Source organism: Prionailurus bengalensis, chromosome A2 (assembly GCF_016509475.1).
Source record: "Prionailurus bengalensis isolate Pbe53 chromosome A2, Fcat_Pben_1.1_paternal_pri, whole genome shotgun sequence".
Classification (NCBI taxonomy): domain Eukaryota; kingdom Metazoa; phylum Chordata; class Mammalia; order Carnivora; family Felidae; genus Prionailurus; species Prionailurus bengalensis.
In genome coordinates, this window is record NC_057348.1 from 130,105,935 (window position 1) to 130,126,636 (window position 20,702).

Here is a 20,702-nt window from a genome sequence, read left to right on the forward strand (position 1 = left end):
TTTTAAATTGAAGGACAGACTGGAATCTGATTTCCTAAAAAGAGGTCCAGCCCCATGATTCTGAAGGGTGTGGTGCCTTTTAGAAACCAATAGAAGGTAACCCTTCTCTTTCATTTTGAAGAAAATACCATCTATACCAAGAAAACCTGTTTTTTTGTTTTGTTTTTAAAAAAAAAATTTTTTTTAAAAGTCCTTATTTATTTTTGAGAGACAGACACAAGAGTACAAGTGGGCAAGTGGTAGAGAGAGAGGGAGACACAGAATCCAAAACAGGCTCCTGGCTCTGAGCTGTCAGCACAGAGCCCGATGTGGGGCTTGAACTCACGACCTGTGAGATCATGACCTGTGCTCAAGTGACTGAGCCACCCAGGTGCTCCAAGAAAAGCTGTTTTGAAAAGACTAATAACATAGGTTGATTTATTCTAATTAACTTCCTAACAAAATTTATTCTATTAGCCAATTCAGTATTCTAATTTGCTAAAGTCCTTTTAAAATTGTGGCTCCTAAACTACTCCTATTTTTTTTTAAACTTTACGCTTTTATTTATCACAGTTTTATTTACTAGATACACATTGAGTGTACTTGCTACCTGCACTCAGAATTTGTTCAGGGTCACAATATGACTTTTGTGGGCCTCTTTCTCTATAAAACAGTATCAAAAATCATACTGAGAGACTGATTTGGTATGATGACAAATATATACCTAATAATCTAATGTATAATATACAATTTAATATATAACATTTTCTTCCATGAAAACAGGTCATTTTTCCCTTCTGATCTTTAAAAGAAATGAAAACACTTTTGAAGGCCATCTAAAATATTATGATCTGTAAACTCTGTACCCACTGTATGTAATGGATTGATTAGCCCTGAGTAAGATGTGGAAGAAAATGTAATCTTTTACTTCACTTGATTTTGAGCTGAGAGAAGAAGGGGGTCTGTGGCACCAGAGTCATGTCTGGACCCTCCTGTGGGGTCTCCAGCCCCTGCACTGCTCACAATTCTAGAATGTCCACACTTCCGCTCACTACCTGGATCCGGGCTACCTGCACTTGGCAGCGGGGTGCTGATCACAGTCCTGTGCTTAGTATGTCCACCTTTAAAACAGTCTTTCAAAGTCAGGAAGTATTCTAAACCTGTCTCTGTTTTTGACCCAGAATCAAGCTTTCCTCTGCCCGTAGGTCCATCTGCAGAGTCAGCCTTTGGACCACGTACACTATCACGTTGGTTCCTTTTGAACCCGACAAGGAGATTTTACTTGCGTCTGCGTGGCACCAAAATAATTGGTCATTTCAATCAACCTGTCATTTCCGTGTTTGTTCCATGTAATACTAAGATGAATTTTTGCCTATGGTGCTTGGATATTTTGGAATCTATACCTATATCTCTATTTGGTGTCTATGTATATATATAAACTTTATATATAAGTAAATGAATAAATAAATACATATAAAACTCTGATTATAAAAGGCAGATAAGTTAATGATTATTAAGCAAACAATGAAATCCATTCTTTCTCCTCTCCATTATCCTTCAAGTACCCCTATCCTATGTTCATTCATATGTGCTGGTAGTTAAAGCAAGATTCAGGGCAACACAAATACCAAAGTATTTGTATACGAGGATTTAAAGTTTGTAATGAATTCACTCAATCTACAAATTATTCCAGATACTTCTCAGTTGCCTGAGGGAGGAACCTTTCCTCTCCCAACCAATGTTTTTATGTAAGTGAGTATATGTTACGCACTCAAGTATTAAATAAGTCTTCAAGCACGTAAGATACAACTTGGCACAATGTGAACCATGGTAAGAATAGAGTCAAATATTTTATGATCCACTAGGTACCTTGGAATATCTGGAAGATTTTCCTTGGTGGAAAGAGTTTATCCTAGCAATAAATGGGATCTCTTGGTTGAGTGACATTTACCCTTTTCACAAAAGCGGTAACTGGGCTCTTCCCATTATTCTGGAGGGAGTTTCTAGAGGACATAGGACTACAGGGTTTATGGTCATCTGCAGTGCCCCACCATTTTTCTCTAGTGCAAGCTACGTGGAAATCACAGACTGAACAGAGCAGTAAATGTCAATCACACAGGGGAACAACTATAATTAGCAAAGACTACTCATAAAATATAGTCATCTTAGAAATTTAGGATGAAAAGTCAAAGAAATGTTTGATAATTTGGTGAATTATTCAAAACTAGGTAGTCTAGATTTAGTACACTGTCTACAAACTAAAAAGTTAAACAAGAATCTCTTGATATTATGGTCCTAAAAGGACAAAATGTCATTAACATCTTGATTTTCTTGACTGGGGTATCTATATTGGAAGTATAAAAGCAAATTAAATAGTGTATTAACTTACTCTTAAGAAAAATGGAAATTTTTTCCCATAAAATCCAACTCTGAAGAACTCTGGTTCAAGACGTTGCTGGTCCATGATTTTGTCATACAAAGAGGCTTCCATCATCTAGCAAAGCAAAGGAGAGGTTCTAATAATTTTATCTCATCTTTCAGCTCCACTTGTTTATAAAAGAGGGTGTTTCTTCTATATAAAGGAGAACTTCACTATAGTTTGCAGAAACGAAGATGTCACTCCCTTTTTATGCTTTAAGGCAGGGATCAGCAAACTTATGCTGTAAATGGACAGAGAATAAATATTCTAGGCTTTGCAGGCCATATGGTCTATCACAACTCCTCAGTTGTGCAAGGCCCATAGGCTATAGTTTTCTGACCCTGCTTTTAAGAATCAAATATTATTACATGTTCTCACCAGAGAAAATAATTTCTAAGCACAAGGTCCATCAAGAAAATATTATCTTCACAATTAAATAACAAGTGACATGAATTAAAAAAAAAATGAACTACTAGAGGCCAAACCTTCCTGGAGAACTCTCACGCTGGATGTACTCACCTGTGGATCTGGTTCTCCTTGGTCACAGTAATTCAGGACATTTGGAAGGTGCAACCTTGCACAGGTTGGACAGGGATAAACCAAACCAAAGGAGACCCATAGTGCAAAGTGCTGTCTGGGCTGAAAGCTCTTAAGTGTGTCTCTGACAATGTTGGAACTATGAAGCACATAAAGCTTATAGTTTTCCTTCCATGATATTATCATCCCCAGGGTTTATAGAGAAAGACTAATATTGCACTTGAAAACTTCCCCCCTCCCTCTGCCCCCCAGTAACAGCACCCCAAAGAGCAGTTGGCATGAAGTGTAATGCTTTGGGTTTATAAAAATCTTAGTGACTATGATACCCAAGGGCTCTCCTGGGTAAACATTGTAACCTCGCTTCTGTTACAGGGACAGTATGCCAAGAGAAGCACAGCGACGTTTTTCTATCAAACTGCAGTGCCTGCCAGAGCCAGCCAGCATGATGGACTGAAGTTAAAACAAGGTTTTTTCTCTTTGGTCTTCATGTTAGGAGAAATAGTGATGAACTACTGACATGAAATACTACACCAGTAGTACAGGGCCGGTTTCTGCAGGTTGAGTGAGTTACTTGTGGGGTATGGGATTTTGCAGGCTGTTAAAGGTTTACAATATCATCTCTTCAACTGCTACCTCAGAATTAAAAGGGAACATCATAATCTGCTTCCCATTTTAGAAACCCTGAAGAGCTGAGGTGTTACAAGATGACACAAAACACTCATGACTCTGAAGAATAAGGATTTAACAGTGCAAGAGGGGCCTGTGTGAATCGGAAAAGAACAGAAGGGACAAAACATTTCGTTCAGGGACACAGAATATTGAACTCCTTGGGCTCTTGGGTACTAAGACCTTGGTTTAGGTGTAGCAAATAAAACATATTGCTGAGGCTAGAGTGGACACCTATACAATTTAGCCCTCAAATATGTACAAATGGGTTAGCTAGCCATTTCTACTGTTTTGCTGTGCAGATTATGGGACTAACAATTGTATATTGTTACAGAGATCTGTGTACAAGTGAGAAGCTCTTGAACAGTGTGGAGATTTTCGTCAGTAAACTAAAAGAATTAATCATGGATTTGATTGTATATTTCAGACCTGATGTTTGTGCATGGATCAAGGGCTCACTTTTGTGCACTAATCAAAAGCATTTGCTATTTCTCTGTATAAATAGCTGAGTATGTTTCAGAGGAAAGACTTAAAAAAGCTTTCTGCAAGACATGTCGAGATGATCACAAAGTTAATTTCATAGAAGGATACTGGAAAGCTAATCAAAAAAGGATGCCATAGCCTGGTTAGGATGCATCCGGGCACCTTACCCTCATCTTGCTCAGGTTTCTGTAGTCATAGTAACTCTCGTACTGCTCTGCAATCTTCCGGCACAAGATGATGCCATTCTCCCAACACTGTGGACAAATACATGATATAAATGCTCGTGATCCCACAACATTTACTTATTTCTACCCAGAGGTCAAGGTGTAACTGCTTTCAGATCATCCAGCCTTACTTCTTAATCTTTATAACTTACCTTTAATAGTATCACTGCAACTTTAAGCTTGAAAACAGCATGCAATTAACATGCAAATTATTAAAACTCTTTAGGAAGTAAGAAAATATGATCCACCAGAACAGGCACTAACATATGGTGCAGAATCATTTTCTGGTGTCATTTCAGAGTCATCATCTTGAAATAACTACAGTTCCACAATGGCCAAGTAGATGAATAAATAGGCCCTCCATGCTAAGGAGGGAATTACTACTGACCCCTAAGGCCCAATTATCCACAGCTGGCAAGCTGGATTCCTTGCTTGGCTCAATTGCACTTGTAAATTGTGAGGATCTAACCCAGCTGGTTAATTTCCAGCAGAAAAGCAAAAATTCTTTCGTCTAGCCCAAGTGTCAGCAAACTTTCAGCAAAAGGCCAGACAGTAAATAATTCAGGCTTTGTGGGCCATAGAGTCTTTGTCACAACTACTCAACTCCACTGTTAAAGCACGAAAGCAGCCACAATGAATAAGCCTGTGTTCTAATAAAGCAATCATCTATGGACACTGAAATGTGAATTTCATGTAATTTTCACCTGTCAGATATTCCTTTTCTTATGGTACTTTTCAAACACTTAAAAATGTAAAAGCAATTCTTAGAATGTGGATGGTACAGAAATAGGCAGTGAGCCATCTGACCCAGGGGCCACAGTCTGTAATGCCACATCTAGCACAAACCCCTTGGAAGGGCCAAGATAAGAAGACAGAGATTTTATAACAGCTTATCCTACAGATGGAAACTCCACCGAAGGAGGATACAAAGGCATTTCCTTGCTATTAATGTAACAAATGATATGTCAGTATATTTAGATAAATAATAAAGGAAGATAGGAAAGAGAAGATATAGGAAGATAGGCAATTCCCTTGCATGAAATTATGCAATTATATTTTGTACAAGAATGACAGCCGTGTTTTAGTCTTCTGCTTAACCTTGGCAATTTGGAAGATAGATTTAAATCTAAGACATGTATCACCAAAGCATCCAAATGTTCAAGTCAGTAAACAACTGTGGTCAGATTCATAAGTGTTTTTTAAAGGGTACTGCAAGCCCTTGAAGAGGGAGACGGGGTGGAGTGAGGTGATGTGCTAAAGGACATCATTAGGTCAGTGAGGTTTTTCAGGACCCCATGGCATCTCTAAGTATACAATGGGAGGCCGTAAAATTCTTTAAACAAAACAAGTGGGATGGGGCAGAACACATACCAATTTGGGAAGGCAGGTGAGGGGCGGTAACATGTTTTTTTAGAGAATAAAATACCTGGGTGTCAAAACCTCCAGATCAGTGTTTCTCAAAGCATGGCCCCAAATTCGTACACATTGGAATCTCCTTGAGTCCTTGTCAAAGTTACAAAATCCCCTGCCCCAGGCCAGACATACCTAATCAGAATGTCTAGAGGTGGGACCTGGAAATCTTAACAAACTGCATGTTAACAAACTCTTGGGTGTTTTCAATGCATATTAAAATTTGAGGGTGCCTGGCTTGAGGACGTGGGCATCAGAAAACTAGAAATGATGGGGCGCCTGGGTGGCGCAGTCGGTTAAGCGTCCGACTTCAGCCAGGTCACGATCTCGCGGTCCCTGAGTTCGAGCCCCGCGTCAGGCTCTGGGCTGATGGCTCGGAGCCTGGAGCCTGTTTCAGATTCTGTGTCTCCCTCTCTCTCTGCCCCACCCCCGTTCATGCTCTGTCTCTCTCTGTCCCAAAAAGAAATAAACGTTGGAAAAAAAAAATTAAAAAAAAAAAAAATTAAAAAAAAAAAAGAGAAAACTAGAAATGAAAGGCAACATGACAGCAACACAACCATGTTGGGTGAGGCCACAGGTGGGTAGGGCTACTTACTTTGCCTCGGTCAAAGTTCTGGATGATGGCAAGATGCAGGTGTTCCTTGCGCTGCCATTCTGTTTGCATGGGGTAGGTCAGGAACTCCCGAAGGGGCCTGTCAGACCATTCCAACAGCTCATCGTATAACAGGAGAGTATAGGCAGCCTCTGCAAGTCAAGTGGGAAGGCAATGATTGAGACAGGGCCCCAAATAACTTCCCCTTGAATGGGGCTGGTTTAGAACAAAATGGAAAAAATATTTTCTGAATTTCATGATAATGAAGAAAATGTTCAGAATATATGCAAAAGAAGGTGATGGCTTCCCCTTGGAAGATAGAATTATCAGAGATTTGTACTTCCTCTTTCGGCTCCCTGTATTCATTCCTTCCCCCACTTCTTTCTTTCTCTTTCTTGCCTTCTCTTCCTATCCCTCCTTTTTTCTGCAATGCCTGTATGCTGCTGGCTTAATAAAAATGGTTAAGAAAATCTTATTGGAGATGGTTCAAAGAAATAGACATGCCTTTGATTGCTAAGGAAGTTCGCTGGCAAATCCCTTGGGGTGAGACCATGGGCATCTTTCAAAGGGCATGCTTAGGAAACAACAAATGGTAACTCAATTCTTCTTGATAACAGAAGGCTTTAAAATTTGAAAATGGAGTTCAGGGGTAGGGTCAGGGTGTTGGCAGAATTTAGGGCAAAGAAGCCAGAGAGGAGCTAAGTGCAAAGAAGAAGAAAAAAAATCAAGCAACAGAAGAGGGATTAGAAAGGGCAGAAGTGTTAGTATGAAGTGTGTGTGTGTGTGTGTGTGTGTGTGTGTGTGTGTGTGAAAGAGAGCTAGAGACAGAGAGAGACATAAGAGAGACAGAGAGAGAGGACTGTTATGTGTTATATGGTATGACCCCCAGTTGGCCCCACACATCTTCAGTAATGGCTACTGAAGACATTACATGTTTGATATGGGATTTCTTTCTTTTTTTTTTTTAATTTTTTTTTCAACGTTTATTTTATTTTTGGGACAGAGAGAGACAGAGCATGAACGGGGGAGGGGCAGAGAGAGAGGGAGACACAGAATTGGAAACAGGCTCCAGGCTCCGAGCCATCAGCCCAGAGCCTGACGCGGGGCTCGAACTCACGGACCGAGAGATCGTGACCTGGCTGAAGTCGGACGCTTAACCGACTGCGCCACCCAGGCGCCCCAGATATGGGATTTCTTGAAAAAAACATGTAAAGGGTGATATTCTGTATACACACATGAAAACGGTGACCTGTAGGCTTCAGAACAGTTGACAGGTAGTGCACTTAATAGAATACTTGCCATTCTGCAGGTCTCTTCATGAGTCTTAAATATGACCAAACAGATGGGGTTCCACTGTCACTGGCAAAGGACCACAATAACTATTCTTTCCCTCTAACGTTGTAATAGCCAATTCATTTATTAAATTGAATAAAATGGACAAACCTTTATGTTATTAATTTAATTACCACCCCCGTATGTTTCTTAAAAGATGTAATAGTAACTTTTAACACAGTATCAATAGTCATTATTGGTCTTCACTGATTTGCCTGAAGAGTAACTACACATAAAGCTCTAAAGTAGCATTTGGTCTTACTACTATGACTTGGCCATCTCAGTTTGTAAAATGTAGTTGTAATAAGGAAGGCTTGGGTCCCTATCACTTTTCTTTTGCCTCTTACATGTGGAAGTCCTGTGAGGCATAGGCTCTGGCATTTTTTCTTTTTAATTATCTTTGGTGACCTCAGTCTCCTGGCTTTCAGGGGTGACTGCAGAAGCTTTCCTGACTAACGAAGAATCACATTCCTCTCTGTCCAGTTTGCACACGGTTATCAATATGATTTTTTAAGGGGAAGGATCACATGGTTCCCCTGATACATAGTAGCCAGTAACTGTCAGTAGCTAACAATAAATGTATGCCTCGGAAAGCCACAGAGGAGGCTGGCCATGATCTGGTCCCTCCCAGCCTCTCAGCTCACATCTCCCATTGTCCCTCCACATAGTACAAGTAAGAAGGAACTTGCCACTGTTTCTCCTGGGAAGCCTCCAGCCTTCATGGTTGGAGCCCCTTGACCCAACTGTCAGCTCATACAAGAAAGCTGTCCAAACAGGAATGGAGGTACCTTCTGTTAACCACTGGCCACATTCTTGTGGAAGTTGAATGTGACACGGACAGAGAGAGCACCAGCTAAAGGGTGTGGGTTAACTGGCAGACGCAGAAACAGCTGAATCACCACAATGTAGGTTGCCACGGAAGACTGCTTTTTTATGGGACAAGAATGATAATAATAATGATTGTCAGATCTGTGCTGTATCTGAATAGCTTTCTAATTTTCTCTGAGACTTCCTGAGATGATTTCCTCATCTTTAATCACCCACCTATCCTTATAATAAACGCCAAGCACCTAAGAAAGCCCTATGAGTGTCTTTGTTCCTCTGTCTACACACTTTGCTCCTATCATGTCAACCATCCATGGTTCCCTTCACTGGCCACATGGACTGACGCCTGCAGTCCCTCACAGACTATTCCTTCAAGGTCTTCCCCTGCACTGGTGAATAACTCCTATTTTCTCTTAATATACAGCTCAGGAATTATCACTTTGTCTCTCAAATTTCTTTTGTGTCTCCCCAATACCTGAGCATTCAAAAAATATCCTTGCAATTAATCCTTTTATAGTGAAAAGGATGAGAAGGACCGAGTGAACCCGTTCCCGCAGTTGAAGCTTTTCAGCTGCCCATGGGGAGTGACTTAAAGGGCAATGAAGGTCAAATTCATAGAGATGGAAAGTTGAATGGTGGATGCCAGGGACTGGGGGAGGAGGGGGTGCGGGGGGGAAAATGGAAGTTATTTAATGGTTACAAAGTGTCCGTGTGTGCAAACAAAAAAGGTCTGGAGATAGAGAATGGTGATGGCAGCACAAAGATGGGAATATACTTAATGCCACTGGATTGTAAACTTCAAAATGGTTAAGATGGAAAATTTTAGGGGCGCCTGAGTGACTCAGTCGGTTCAGCATCTAACCTCGGCTTAGGTCATGATCTTGTGGTTTGCGACTTCAAGCCCCACAACGAGCTCACTGCTGTCAGTGCAGAGCCTGCTTTGGATCCTCTGTCTGCCCCCCTCTCTCTCTGCCCCTCCCCAACTCACTCTCTGTCTGTCTCTCTCTCAAATACAATAAAACATTTAAAAAATTATTTTAAAAAAGATGGTAAATTTTATGTTACCTACATTTTATCACAATAAAAAAAAAATTAAAAGCAGGGGAGGGGTGGGCAATGATGGCTTTTTAGTCCCTAAATTGCTTTCCAAATCATGCTTGCCCTGGGGCAGTCCAGGGCATGGGGAGAAAATCAGGTGTGGGTATGCCACTGGGAAGTCCTGGAATACATGCAGGTTTGGCAAGCCATCAGGAGAGGCTGACAAATGACTGAATGGTGACATGGAAAGAAGTGAAAATAAATTACACCTGTTTCGGAATCTGATTCAGGAAAATGATGATGTCTATCTGGGGTAAATGGTGTGTGTAAAGGAAGCTATAGAAAATTTTCATGAAAGAAAACGTATATACCTTTGAGGCGTAAGCAACACAGGAGACTACTGAGGCTGATTTTAAACACATTAGCAAACTGTAGATGTTTTATTGTAATATGTTGTATAGTTATTCTTCTGCATCTTTAGAAGACAGTATCATGCATTGAAGAGGGAAGAATGAATCACATCTAAAATTTCCAGCTATCTTTTAAAACGTATTTATAATTTTGAACAAAAGGCATCACTGCATAATTAAACAGGGGCCATCCCCTTGACAAATATACAGTGAGGACAACCATATGTGACAAAAAAACATAAGAGAAAACTAGATATGAATTAGGAATGGAGAGTATGGTCACAAAAGGCTGCAAAGGGTTAGGCCATTTCAACAGAATCTTACAAAGAGAAAAGTTAGAAAAGTTTTCCCATTATTTTCACTTTCTTCAAGGATACACAAAAATGAACACAGAGAAGTGATGAATAAAATGTTGCATGGGGAAAGGACTTCTTATGACTTCGGGGAACATAAAACCTGCAAGTTGAGTGAACAAATTAAAGAAAAACAATTTTCCCATTTCTAAAATAGAATCAGATCTGGACTCTGTTTTGGAGAACCAAACTATGTCTAGTACATAGCTGGAAAAGCTTGTCCTCAGTTCCCTCCCTCATTTCTTTTTTAAATGGACTTTAAAACAAGTCCACTGGGTGGTTTTCATAGCTAATAAAAACTAGCTTTACCATTTCTCTCAAAATATGGCTACTAACTACTCTAAAAATGGTCACTGAAACTCTCTGACAGCATACCTGCAAAATCTTAGTCTATTTAATCAAAACCATCAGCACATCTGTGTGAAGAAAGACTGGGGCTTCCTCAGTGACTCAGGAATTACTGATACTGAAGAAGAAAAATCTCTGCAGGTGTTAAATTTAACTGAGTAAATTTATCGGTGATGCATTTTTTTAACTCTCACAGTGCTGCACACTAAACTGAGAAGACTAAGAAGAAGAAAACATCATCTCTGTCCTCAAGGAATTCACCTTTCAACTGGATATCTCTACCTACTTACTGACCTGCCTATCTAGGTACACACACACACACACATACACACACACACACACACACACACACCTTATATAACTATTAATAAAAATAATGTGATAAGTGCTTTAATGGATATCTGAAAAAAAACGTACTGGGAAAAGACTTGGAATCATCAACTCAGCCCATGGGAGAGGGGTGGTGGAGCATGGAGGGGCTGAGGAAAAGAAAAGGAAAAAAATTCCAGGAAAAGATGGTAAAGGAACATGTCCTTAAGGATGAAGACAAGGAATGTACAAGTGGGAAAATGAGGCTGAATAGACAGGTGTTGGTTTTATTACGATGGACCTTGAATAAAGAGCTTAAACTTGTTTTTTGTAGAAGACATCAATTGAAAACAGTTACATCTAGAGAAAGGGTTGGTGAAATTGTTAAAGGGCCAGACAGCGAATAATTTATAATCTAGCTTGCAGGCCACGTGGTCTTTGTTGCAACTACTCAGTTCTGCCTTTTGTAGCACATAAGCAGCCACAGACAATATCCAAGTAACTGAGTATGGCTGAGTTCTAATAGAACTTTCTTTAGAAAATCAGGTGGTTGGTCTGCAGTAGTTTTCTGCCCCCACCCCCCTGCTCTAGAGAATAACTCTGGTGATAATTAAGAAACAGTCCGGGTGTGAGCCGATGAAGCCCTAACTCAGGCAGTGGGGTGAGGGTGAACAATGAAGAGGAAATGGTTTTGAGAGACTGTTAGGAAGGGAAATCAATAGAACATCGTGAATGGGTGAATGGTTACTCGAGGGAGGCTGAGAGATACCAAAGATAACATCAAAGTCTCCACACTGAGTAAACTGAGTAAACACAGACCTTCTATTAATTGATAGAGTGAAACTGTAGCTGGAGGCGTTATTTAAATGCTGGCAACACACTCACCATTACAGAAAGGATTGCTTTCTTTTGCTTTTTTTTAAGTTTATTATTTTGAGAGAAAGCATGCGCATGCATGAGTGAGTGGGGGAGGGGCAAACAGAGGGGGAGAGAAAATCCAAAGCAGGCTCTGCACAGTCAGCATGGAGCTCGACACGGGGCTCGAACTCATGAATCATGAGATCACGACCTGGAGGTGAAACCAAGAGACGGATGCTCAACTGACTGAGCCACCCAGGCACCTCGGGATTGTATTATTTTAAAGCTGAAGGAGGGGCCACAAATCAGGAGTTCCTGGGAAGAACAGTGTGGCAAAGGACTAAAATTTAAGTTTGTAAATCCAGTTAAAGGGTTCTTATTCTGGTTGTGATGTAGTAGGCACCTTGTGTTGTACTTTTCCCTCATTGTAACTAAAAACCTAGGCTCAATATATAAGGCAAGTCTTGGAGGATTCTGACAAGTAAATAAAAGGGGGTGGGCAAAGTAAGAAAATCAATATTCAAAGAATGATAGTAAAATAGTGTGGGTTTTGTTTGTTTTGTTTTTGTGTTTTGTTTTTGTTTTTGTTTGCCTTTCTTAATCTCCTGGCTTAGCTTGTCCTGTCTCCTGGAACTACAAATGGAAATGGGCAGAAAAAACTCCAAGCAAGGTCTTCTGGTCAGAGGATTGAGGAAAGGATCTTCCTGTGAGATGGAGTACTTTTGAGCCTTCTACCCTCCTCTGAATCCCAGGAACACAGTGCACACTTGCAGTGGGGACAGTGAGGACAAACACAGTGGCAGCAGTGGCTTTGATGGGTTATTTTTTTTACATTCACTGCCTGGTCCCCAGGAAGACAGACTGTCTGAAGTGCATTACAGTGTGTAGAGGGTCAAGGCTTGGCTTTGACTAATTGGTTCCGAGCAAGCAAAAGTGCCAGGAAAAGGAATCTCTGTGAGGTAGGAAATGTGAGGACCATCACAGAGAGGAGGCATGTAGAGAAAGGCATTTTTATATTTGTTGTACAGTGCCCCAAGAAGCACGTACATTCAACAGATCAGAATCAACATAATCAAGATTCTGACAGACCTCTGGTCAGTTCCCAGGATCTTCCTGGGTGACACACATGTGGGTGAGAATAGTACTGTAGAGGCATTAGAAACTATACCGACATCAGAATCACAACCTTCGGAAGGTAGTTCAGGACTTGAGGTTCAAATCTAACTGGACCGATTGTCTGCTGAAATAAAAAAAGTCGATCTTCTCCAGAAGATTTTAACGAACCAGAGTATCATAATATTCAAAATGTTTGCGATAGGGGCGCCTGGGTGGCGCAGTCGGTTGAGCGTCCGACTTCAGCCAGGTCACGATCTTGCGGTCCGTGAGTTCGAGCCCCGCGTCAGGCTCTGGGCTGATGGCTCAGAGCCTGGAGCCTGTTTCCGAATCTGTGTCTCCCTCTCTCTCTGCCCCTCGCCCGTTCATGCTCTGTATCTCTCTGTCCCAAAAATGAATAAACGTTGTAAAAAAAAAATTAAAAAAAAAAAAAAACAAACAAAATGTTTGCGATAGAACCCAAAATTACTTGGCATTCAAAGAAACAGGATAACTAAACACATCTCAAAGGGAAAAGGCAATTAATTAACACATGCCAACCCCAAGATTCAGATGTTGGATTTACAGATAAATACTATGAAGCAGCTATTGTAACCATGCTCCTTAAAGTAAAACTGAACACTCTTGAAGAGAAAGATACAAGTTCTCTACAACGAAACTGAAGCTACAAAACAAAATAAAACAAACAAACAAAAAACCCACAAAAAAGCAAAAATTAAACAAAAATTAAACTTTTACTGGAAGGCTCAGTAGCTGAATAGAAATGGCAGAAAAGAGTCAATGGACTTGGAAATGGATCAACAGAAATTATCTAATTTAAACAAGAAAGAAGACAAATTGAAAAACACATGAGCAGAGCCCCAAGAGCTTATGGAACAATGCCCAAAGCCCTAACATTTATGTCACTGGGGTCCCAAAAGAGAAAGAGTGGTGCAGAAAATATATTTGAGGAAATAATGCCTGAAAACTTCCCAAATTTGGAGGATGAAATAAGTTTACAAATTCAAGAAACTCAGTGGACCCAAACAGGATAAAGAAAGCCATGCCCATATACATCTTAAAGAAATTAGTGGAAACCAATGATAATGTCCTGAAAGCAACCAGAGAATATTATACATTATTTACAGGGAAAGAATACAAATGACTGCAGACCTCTCACTGAAAACCATGAAGGCCAGAAGACAGTAGAGCAACATTTTTAAAGTCCTGAAACAAAACAACCGTCCACCTAGAATTTAATATCCAGCAAACATATCCTTCAGGGATAAAGGTAAAATAAAGACATTCCAGATGAAGGAAAATGAAGAGAATTCTTCACCACTCGATGTACTTAAAAAGAAATATGAAGACAAGTTCTTTAGGATGAATGAAAATGGTAACGGGGGAAAGTGAGAACCTCCATGAATGAAGAAAGAACAACAAAAACAGTAAATATATAAGCAAATATGATAGACTATTTAATGTTCTTAAATTTTTAAAAAGAACTATGACCGTTCAAAGTAAAAATTAAGGCATTATCCAATAGGGTTTTCCACAGATGCACACATGATACTACATAGGACAACCACAACATAACGTTATTTAATTTGAAATGGCTAAAATACCAACTCTAAGTAGACTCTGACAAGTTAGGTATGTATTTGGTAACCCCAAAAGCAATCTCTAAAAAACGATACCAAAAGATATAGTAAAAAAAGCCAATAAACAAATTAAAATGGAGTGCTTAGAAATACAGATCCAATTAAAAAGGTCCCTTTTAAAGTGAAAATGCTTGAGTCCTCAGCTTGGATTCTAAAAAGCAAAGGAGTTTCCATGTATAACACACCAGTGTCCAGCCCACTTCCCCCAGCCTGAGCCAAAAGACAGAATTACCTGTGAAGTTTTGGGCTTTGAGATGCAGATCATAGAGTTTGTGGATGTAGCGTATATACATCTCTTCCTTGTTCAGTTCAGTCTTATAGAAGTTCTGTACAAAAGAAAACAAGTGTGGATAGTTCTTCAACAGTCAGGCCTGCAAACAGCTGCCTTTCACTCTGTAGAAGGTCTGTGTCTTAAACCAAGACAGTGGACGCATTTTTCCATATAAATGTCTTGTTAAAAATTAAGTAAGGAGGCCCAGTGTTATAGTTTTAATGCAACACTCTCTGTGGTAAACATTACCTAGCAATTACTGGGTAAGCTGGTAAGTCTTGGGGGGGTGTTACTACCATTGATTCACATTTCTTTTGTACCCTCTATATTGTTTTTGATGGTTCTACTGCCTATTCAACTAAAAAAATATTTAAAATATATAACAAATTAATCTGCTTATTAAATTTGACCATCGATATTCAAAGGATAGCTAATTTCAGATTTCAAACATATTTTACTCTACAGAAAAAAAAATGTTTTCTAACATCTTTGGTAAGGATGAATAAAAATGATGTAAAAGCATTTTTCTTCTCCTGAGGAATTATGTAAAAGAGGGTCAATGAAAATGCTCTTTATTTTTAAGGTATTAGTCTGCGTTTCCTACTTGTGTTACAGTTTCAGTATACCCGGACACATTATGTTGGCTTTTGAAAGGTATAAGCTATAAACATCCACATGTCTTCCTTCGGTGCACTGTACAAAGTACACTAGCCCTCCCTGAACTTAGTAAACTTGGAAACAAATGTACATAGCATTAGATTCCAGCACAAGCAGCATGCTGTAAGACTAAATGGGGCACTTTTTGTTAGCAGATCACTGTACATTACAAAATCCCTGTTCGAGTCTTCTGAACCACTATCACTATTGTTGACTGATCTTAGCTTGTATGGGCAAGAAGAAAAATGAACAGTGATAAAGGGATAAATCTGTTGACCTGAAGGAGTGATGGGTTTTCTTTAAGGGGGAAAGGCCAGGAATTCTGAAAATCTTTGAAACTGATTAGCGAGACAGGGTTCTGGCGATGAACCAAGCTAGCCAATGTGGCTGCTTAAATTGTACTTGGCTTAAAGCCCGAGGACCTTCTGTCAAATGTACTTTCTGTCCACTACCTAATAGGTGTCTATTCTTCAATAGGAGAACTCCTACAACCTTGAGGCACTGACATTTAGTTGAATGTATCATAAAATTTTTTCCTTCCAATTTATACCATTATCCTCCTCCTTTTCCTCTTGTCTCCTATAGATCTTGGCATTCTTTAAAAAACTAAGTAAATAATGCGATTCACATCTCTCGTCTTATAACCCAAACCATTTTAATTAGCAGGAATTGGTGTACCATCAACACAAGTCTAACAACTTCACAGCGGGTTTTTTAAATTATTAAGGGATGATTTGCCCTAATAGCTTTCTGGTAAGAAGAAGCTTTCTTTGAGAACAAAATAAGTGATCGCTCTATAAATGAATCATTCTCCTTAAAGAAGAAGAGGAGGAAGAGAGGGAGGGGGAGGGAGAGGAAGAAGAAGAACAAGAAGAAGAAGAAGAAGAGGAGGAGGAGGAGGAAGAGGAAGAGGAAGAGGAAGAGGAAGAGGAAGAAGAAGAAGAAGAAGAAGAAGAAGAAGAAGAAAAAGCAGAAAAAGAAGAAGAAATTTCTCCAGTCAGTAGATGAGAATTTTTCATATATGTCTGGCAAAACTTGTGACACAAAGAACAAAATAATAATTACATTTCCTAGTATTAGTCATGTCAAAGATTACGCATTTTTACCAATTTAACACTACACTTTTAACTTCAATCTTGTGAAGGAAGCCAGAGTTCTCTGGAAGACAGTCTGGAAATAATCTTTCCAAAGAGTTGAGAAAAATCTCTAAGACGAAGTGAGTAGCTGAAGAGAACTATATTACCGCTACAAAGCATCAAGCACTTTCCATATGGACTAGAAGCTAAAAAGATTAGCTTCAAAGTTACGCATTTGGTACTCTGATAATAAGCATTCTTGTGCTAGTTTGAAATTAGAACTGCTTTCAAAATGTTAACATTTTCTATAGAGGCTGTTCTTAGTCAGTGCAAAGCCAGCAGGCTACATTCTCTGTGTCAGGTAAATCCTGCTGGGGCCCCTGATTTTATTAAATCTCTGGCTCATTCCCACTGGGGGCTACACACATTTTGGGCAGAGCATTCATTCCTTCATCCAGGGAAACAATCTCTTCCATTCTGCCAGTTGAGGACATGAACCTAGAGTCTGTGCGTGTACCTGTTTACCTCCACACAGAAGACACTGTGGAAGAAGATGGACACAAGGGAAGGAGATTCTTCTGGAAAAAGGTAAAAGTTGTCCTTTGAGGTTATTTATGAGACTTTGTGACCAGTATTGCCGAAAAGCTGGGGTTAAAGAGACGAGCTAAGAAGACTGAAATCTTATAGAGCACTTGGCTCTTCTTCCCAAACACTGATGCACAGAGAGGAACACAGAAGCAGTTCAGGCTGAGGATCTCAAACGTGGCAACGGCTGGCAATAGCAGGCAAGACACTGGGGTAACACACAGAGGAGACTTGAAAGTAGGGATGACTATGCCGAAGGTTAGAAATGAGAGCTCAGAGGAGCGGTAAGTGGGCTGACCTCAAGAGTCTGGCCTAATGGCCGGAGGTCACTGTTGAGTCTGAGGACAAAAGAAAGCTGTGGAAGAAGGTGCACAACAAGATGTGGCCTGAGAGAGGACTCTTGAGTCTCACTATTTTTAGCGACTGATACTGGAGGTGGAGATGCAATACACGAATTCAAAGTGAGGAACGAGCAGTGGGTAATGTAAAGAAGGATGCAGGCAGATGTGCAGAGGCGAAGGCCAGTGCAGGGAGAAAACAGAGGAGGGGAACCAGTAACAAGGCAGTCCTAAGACAGCACAAGTCCTGAGTGTTGAAGATAGACTTTAGGGGGAATGAACAAAACAGAATGGAAAGACTAAAGCCAGTGAGCTAGAACAAGACAGAGCGAGAGTGGAGGCAAAAACATTTCCAAGGTGCTGGCAAAGAGAGAACAGCCTGGCACATGAGTGATTCAAGCAATCAGAGTCGGGACAGGAATGTCTGTACAAGGACTTAGACTAGCTGGTGAGGTTTTGTCTGTTCTGCAACATAAGAAAAAGAAGCCATGGAACTCACAAATTTAGAACTGGAGGCAGTCACATATTCCTGTATTTCAAATGTGATGAAGGGAAACTATCAAAAGCCTCACTATACCCTATATCAAAATATATAAAAAAGAATGTCTCTGTCTGGATATTCTTTAGCTCTGTGGTGAGAATACCACCCTATTTAATAGTTAGTGGTGAGGATATTTTAATACAATTTAGTATTCCAGGCCAATTCTGGTTTAGCCTGTTTCCCTTATTACATAATATTTGTTTTACTCTTAAAAATGTCCTGTTTGGGTGACAAATTATCCTGTCATCCTACTTATAATTCAAACCTTAACAACAGTGGTATTAGAAACTTAATTTGCAAACAAGCTAGAGAGTGAAAATTAGTGCGTTAAACACAAACTGTGTTTGGTCACAGAAGAAATGACTAATATTCATTAAAATGTGAAATGAATATAAGGAGGAGGCCAGGAAGAAACCATTTACACGGAAGTAAAGATACCTTTATCTGGGGATACTGTGCCTTTTTCTAGGAAAGCAACCAGAAACTTCTGGATGGTAAAGTAGGGCCACAGGACAACACAGGGTATCACTCTGATCTCACAGTGCTGTAGGGGATGTGGTGGGAGCATTCTGCGATGTTCGCAGCTGAGAATTTTCTGGGACTAAATTGAACCTGAAGCTTGCTGTGCTTCTTTTGAAAACACTTTCTAAACTCTTCTAAGAAACATCCAGATAAAAGCACACTGCAAACTAAGAACAAACAAAACAACATTTCGATGAAAAAACAAACATTAGGATATAAGGGGAAAAGGGGGAATAGTTTACTAACCAGAAGGCTAACTGTGCAGCCAATCTTTTTGCCATCTACCTCTCCCATTTTCATGCAGTCCCTAAAAACAAAAAGCAATAAGTCAGAACTCGGAACTTCCTTCCTAGGGGAAAACACGGTTTCTTCTTTTAAAGGGGTTGGGAAAAGTACTGTCAGAGACCGGAGGCAATTTGCAAGTTGCCATTGAGTTGCCCTTGAGACAGAGGCTCTGGGGACCAGGAGAATGCCCCAGGCTGTATGATCTTAGGCGAGGTTGGAAGCTCAGACACTTCTGAGCACCAGTTTCTGCTGAGAATTTCACTTTGCAGAAGGACTATGCTCCCTCTCAATAGACAGGGTGCCCTAGGAGAAAAAGGAGTGAAGATGTGTTCTTATACACCTCCCTCCAGTGGGTTGAGAAACAGCTGGATGCCTGGCCATCAACAATGAGAATGAGGGTTCCCCTTTGTAAAAGAAAAACACCATGCTTTAACAGTTTAGATAATTTAAAAATCAAAAGATTACATCTATGAAAGATAACAGTGTGCATTTCACACACCGCCCGACTTTCATAAGAAAGCAGGACTGTACAATTCTCTGTTATACTGTCTTCAGCCTAAAATCGATGGATCTCCTGGTTCTACAGCTGAGTCTAAACACCAAAAAAGATTCCTTTACTAATGAGACTCTGAGAACCTTCTCAATTCACTAAGACTTTGAAAGAACTGTCAGCCAAAACAAAAGGGAGGAAAAAGGGGGAAAAAAATAAAAAACTTAGAACCAGCTAGTTAGAAGTCCATCACCTTATTGCACAAGGTTCTGTGGTCTGATTATCAACTCTTTGAGCGATTAACTCAAGCGGAAAGTTGACTGTATTCTAACTCTTTGATTTTCTACCTGGAGCATAGCGCATCTGGGAAACATGGGACTTTGCTTACCTGTAATCTAACAACCTTTCCATTAGACGAGTTACAGTGGCAATTAATGAAACGCCACTCTCCCTCCATGTTTCCCGCTCAATTTTCTTTAGTAGACTGGAAAAGAAAGAACCCAGGGCATTTTCAACATTTATTTTTATCAGTCACCATGACAACCATTTTACTTTCATCAGTACCTTAAATGCCTTAGCAACCACTGCAACATCTCACAAGTAGCACGATTTGCAAACAATGTCTTACCTAGGATAGGGACCAAATAGTGGAATTCTAATCCAGGAAGCATTGACAAAGCAAATTGATTTTCAGATTATCCAAGTCATAAAATACGAACACATGCATATAATCATATTTTCAAAATATACAAGCACCTCACAGATCAAAGACATTTCCCTCTAGCTTCTTTCTTACACTAACAGAGGCTTGAGCCTTACCACAGCAAATAACACTATGAAAAGCGAAAACAGGAGTACCTCTAAGTTTCCTTTAAAATAAGATCTTGGTTTATTCACATAAGAATGTTTTCCTACCTCTCAGTGGAATGCATCTTCATCCAGGCAATTTTACTGCAATGCAACTGCTAGAGGAAAATCCTTGTACAGACGGTATGACGTTTTGCGTTTTTTCCCTTCCCTTCACATTTGCCCACTCAATACATATTGTACTATCTGTGCACTCACTCAACAGTTTCATTCATTTTGTCATTAATCACAGAGGATTGTCTATGTGGTAGTTACAGCAGATCGATGACAAGTGCCAAACCTCATCTCTCCTCCTACATTTCCCCTAATCTTAAGCACCTTGGAGCACAGGCACTATGTAAACACAAAATAATAATAATAATCACAATAATTAGGATAGGTTTGACTTTCACTCCTGCCCCTTGGCAAATTAAGCACACACTTGGCAAAGGCTTTATGACTGAACTTCCCCCAAAAGATAAAAGTAAGAACATAGGCATGGCAACGTGAGGATCATTCCCTTCCCCTCCGAATTTAATGATCATTTCTGTCTAA

The 20,702-nt window shown here is 40.0% G+C and overlaps 1 protein-coding gene across 5 annotated transcripts in view; it reads right to left on the reverse strand.

Moving 5' to 3' along the window:
• Positions 1-20,702, reverse strand: part of DOCK4 (dedicator of cytokinesis 4) — a 434,026-nt gene that overhangs the window by 33,994 nt on the left and 379,330 nt on the right. For 3 of the 5 annotated variants that reach the window (XM_043589283.1, XM_043589285.1, XM_043589288.1), the window contains exons 33-39: positions 19,930-19,956; positions 19,690-19,785; positions 18,773-18,833; positions 14,769-14,862; positions 6,314-6,462; positions 4,252-4,338; positions 2,369-2,473 (exon numbers count right to left, since the gene is read on the reverse strand). In XM_043589283.1, coding sequence (XP_043445218.1) covers positions 2,369-2,473; positions 4,252-4,338; positions 6,314-6,462; positions 14,769-14,862; positions 18,773-18,833; positions 19,690-19,785; positions 19,930-19,956 — 619 coding nt within the window. The remainder of the gene's footprint in view (positions 1-2,368; positions 2,474-4,251; positions 4,339-6,313; positions 6,463-14,768; positions 14,863-18,772; positions 18,834-19,689; positions 19,786-19,929; positions 19,957-20,702) is intronic. The other 2 variants (XM_043589284.1, XM_043589286.1) reach the window with 1 other exon arrangement.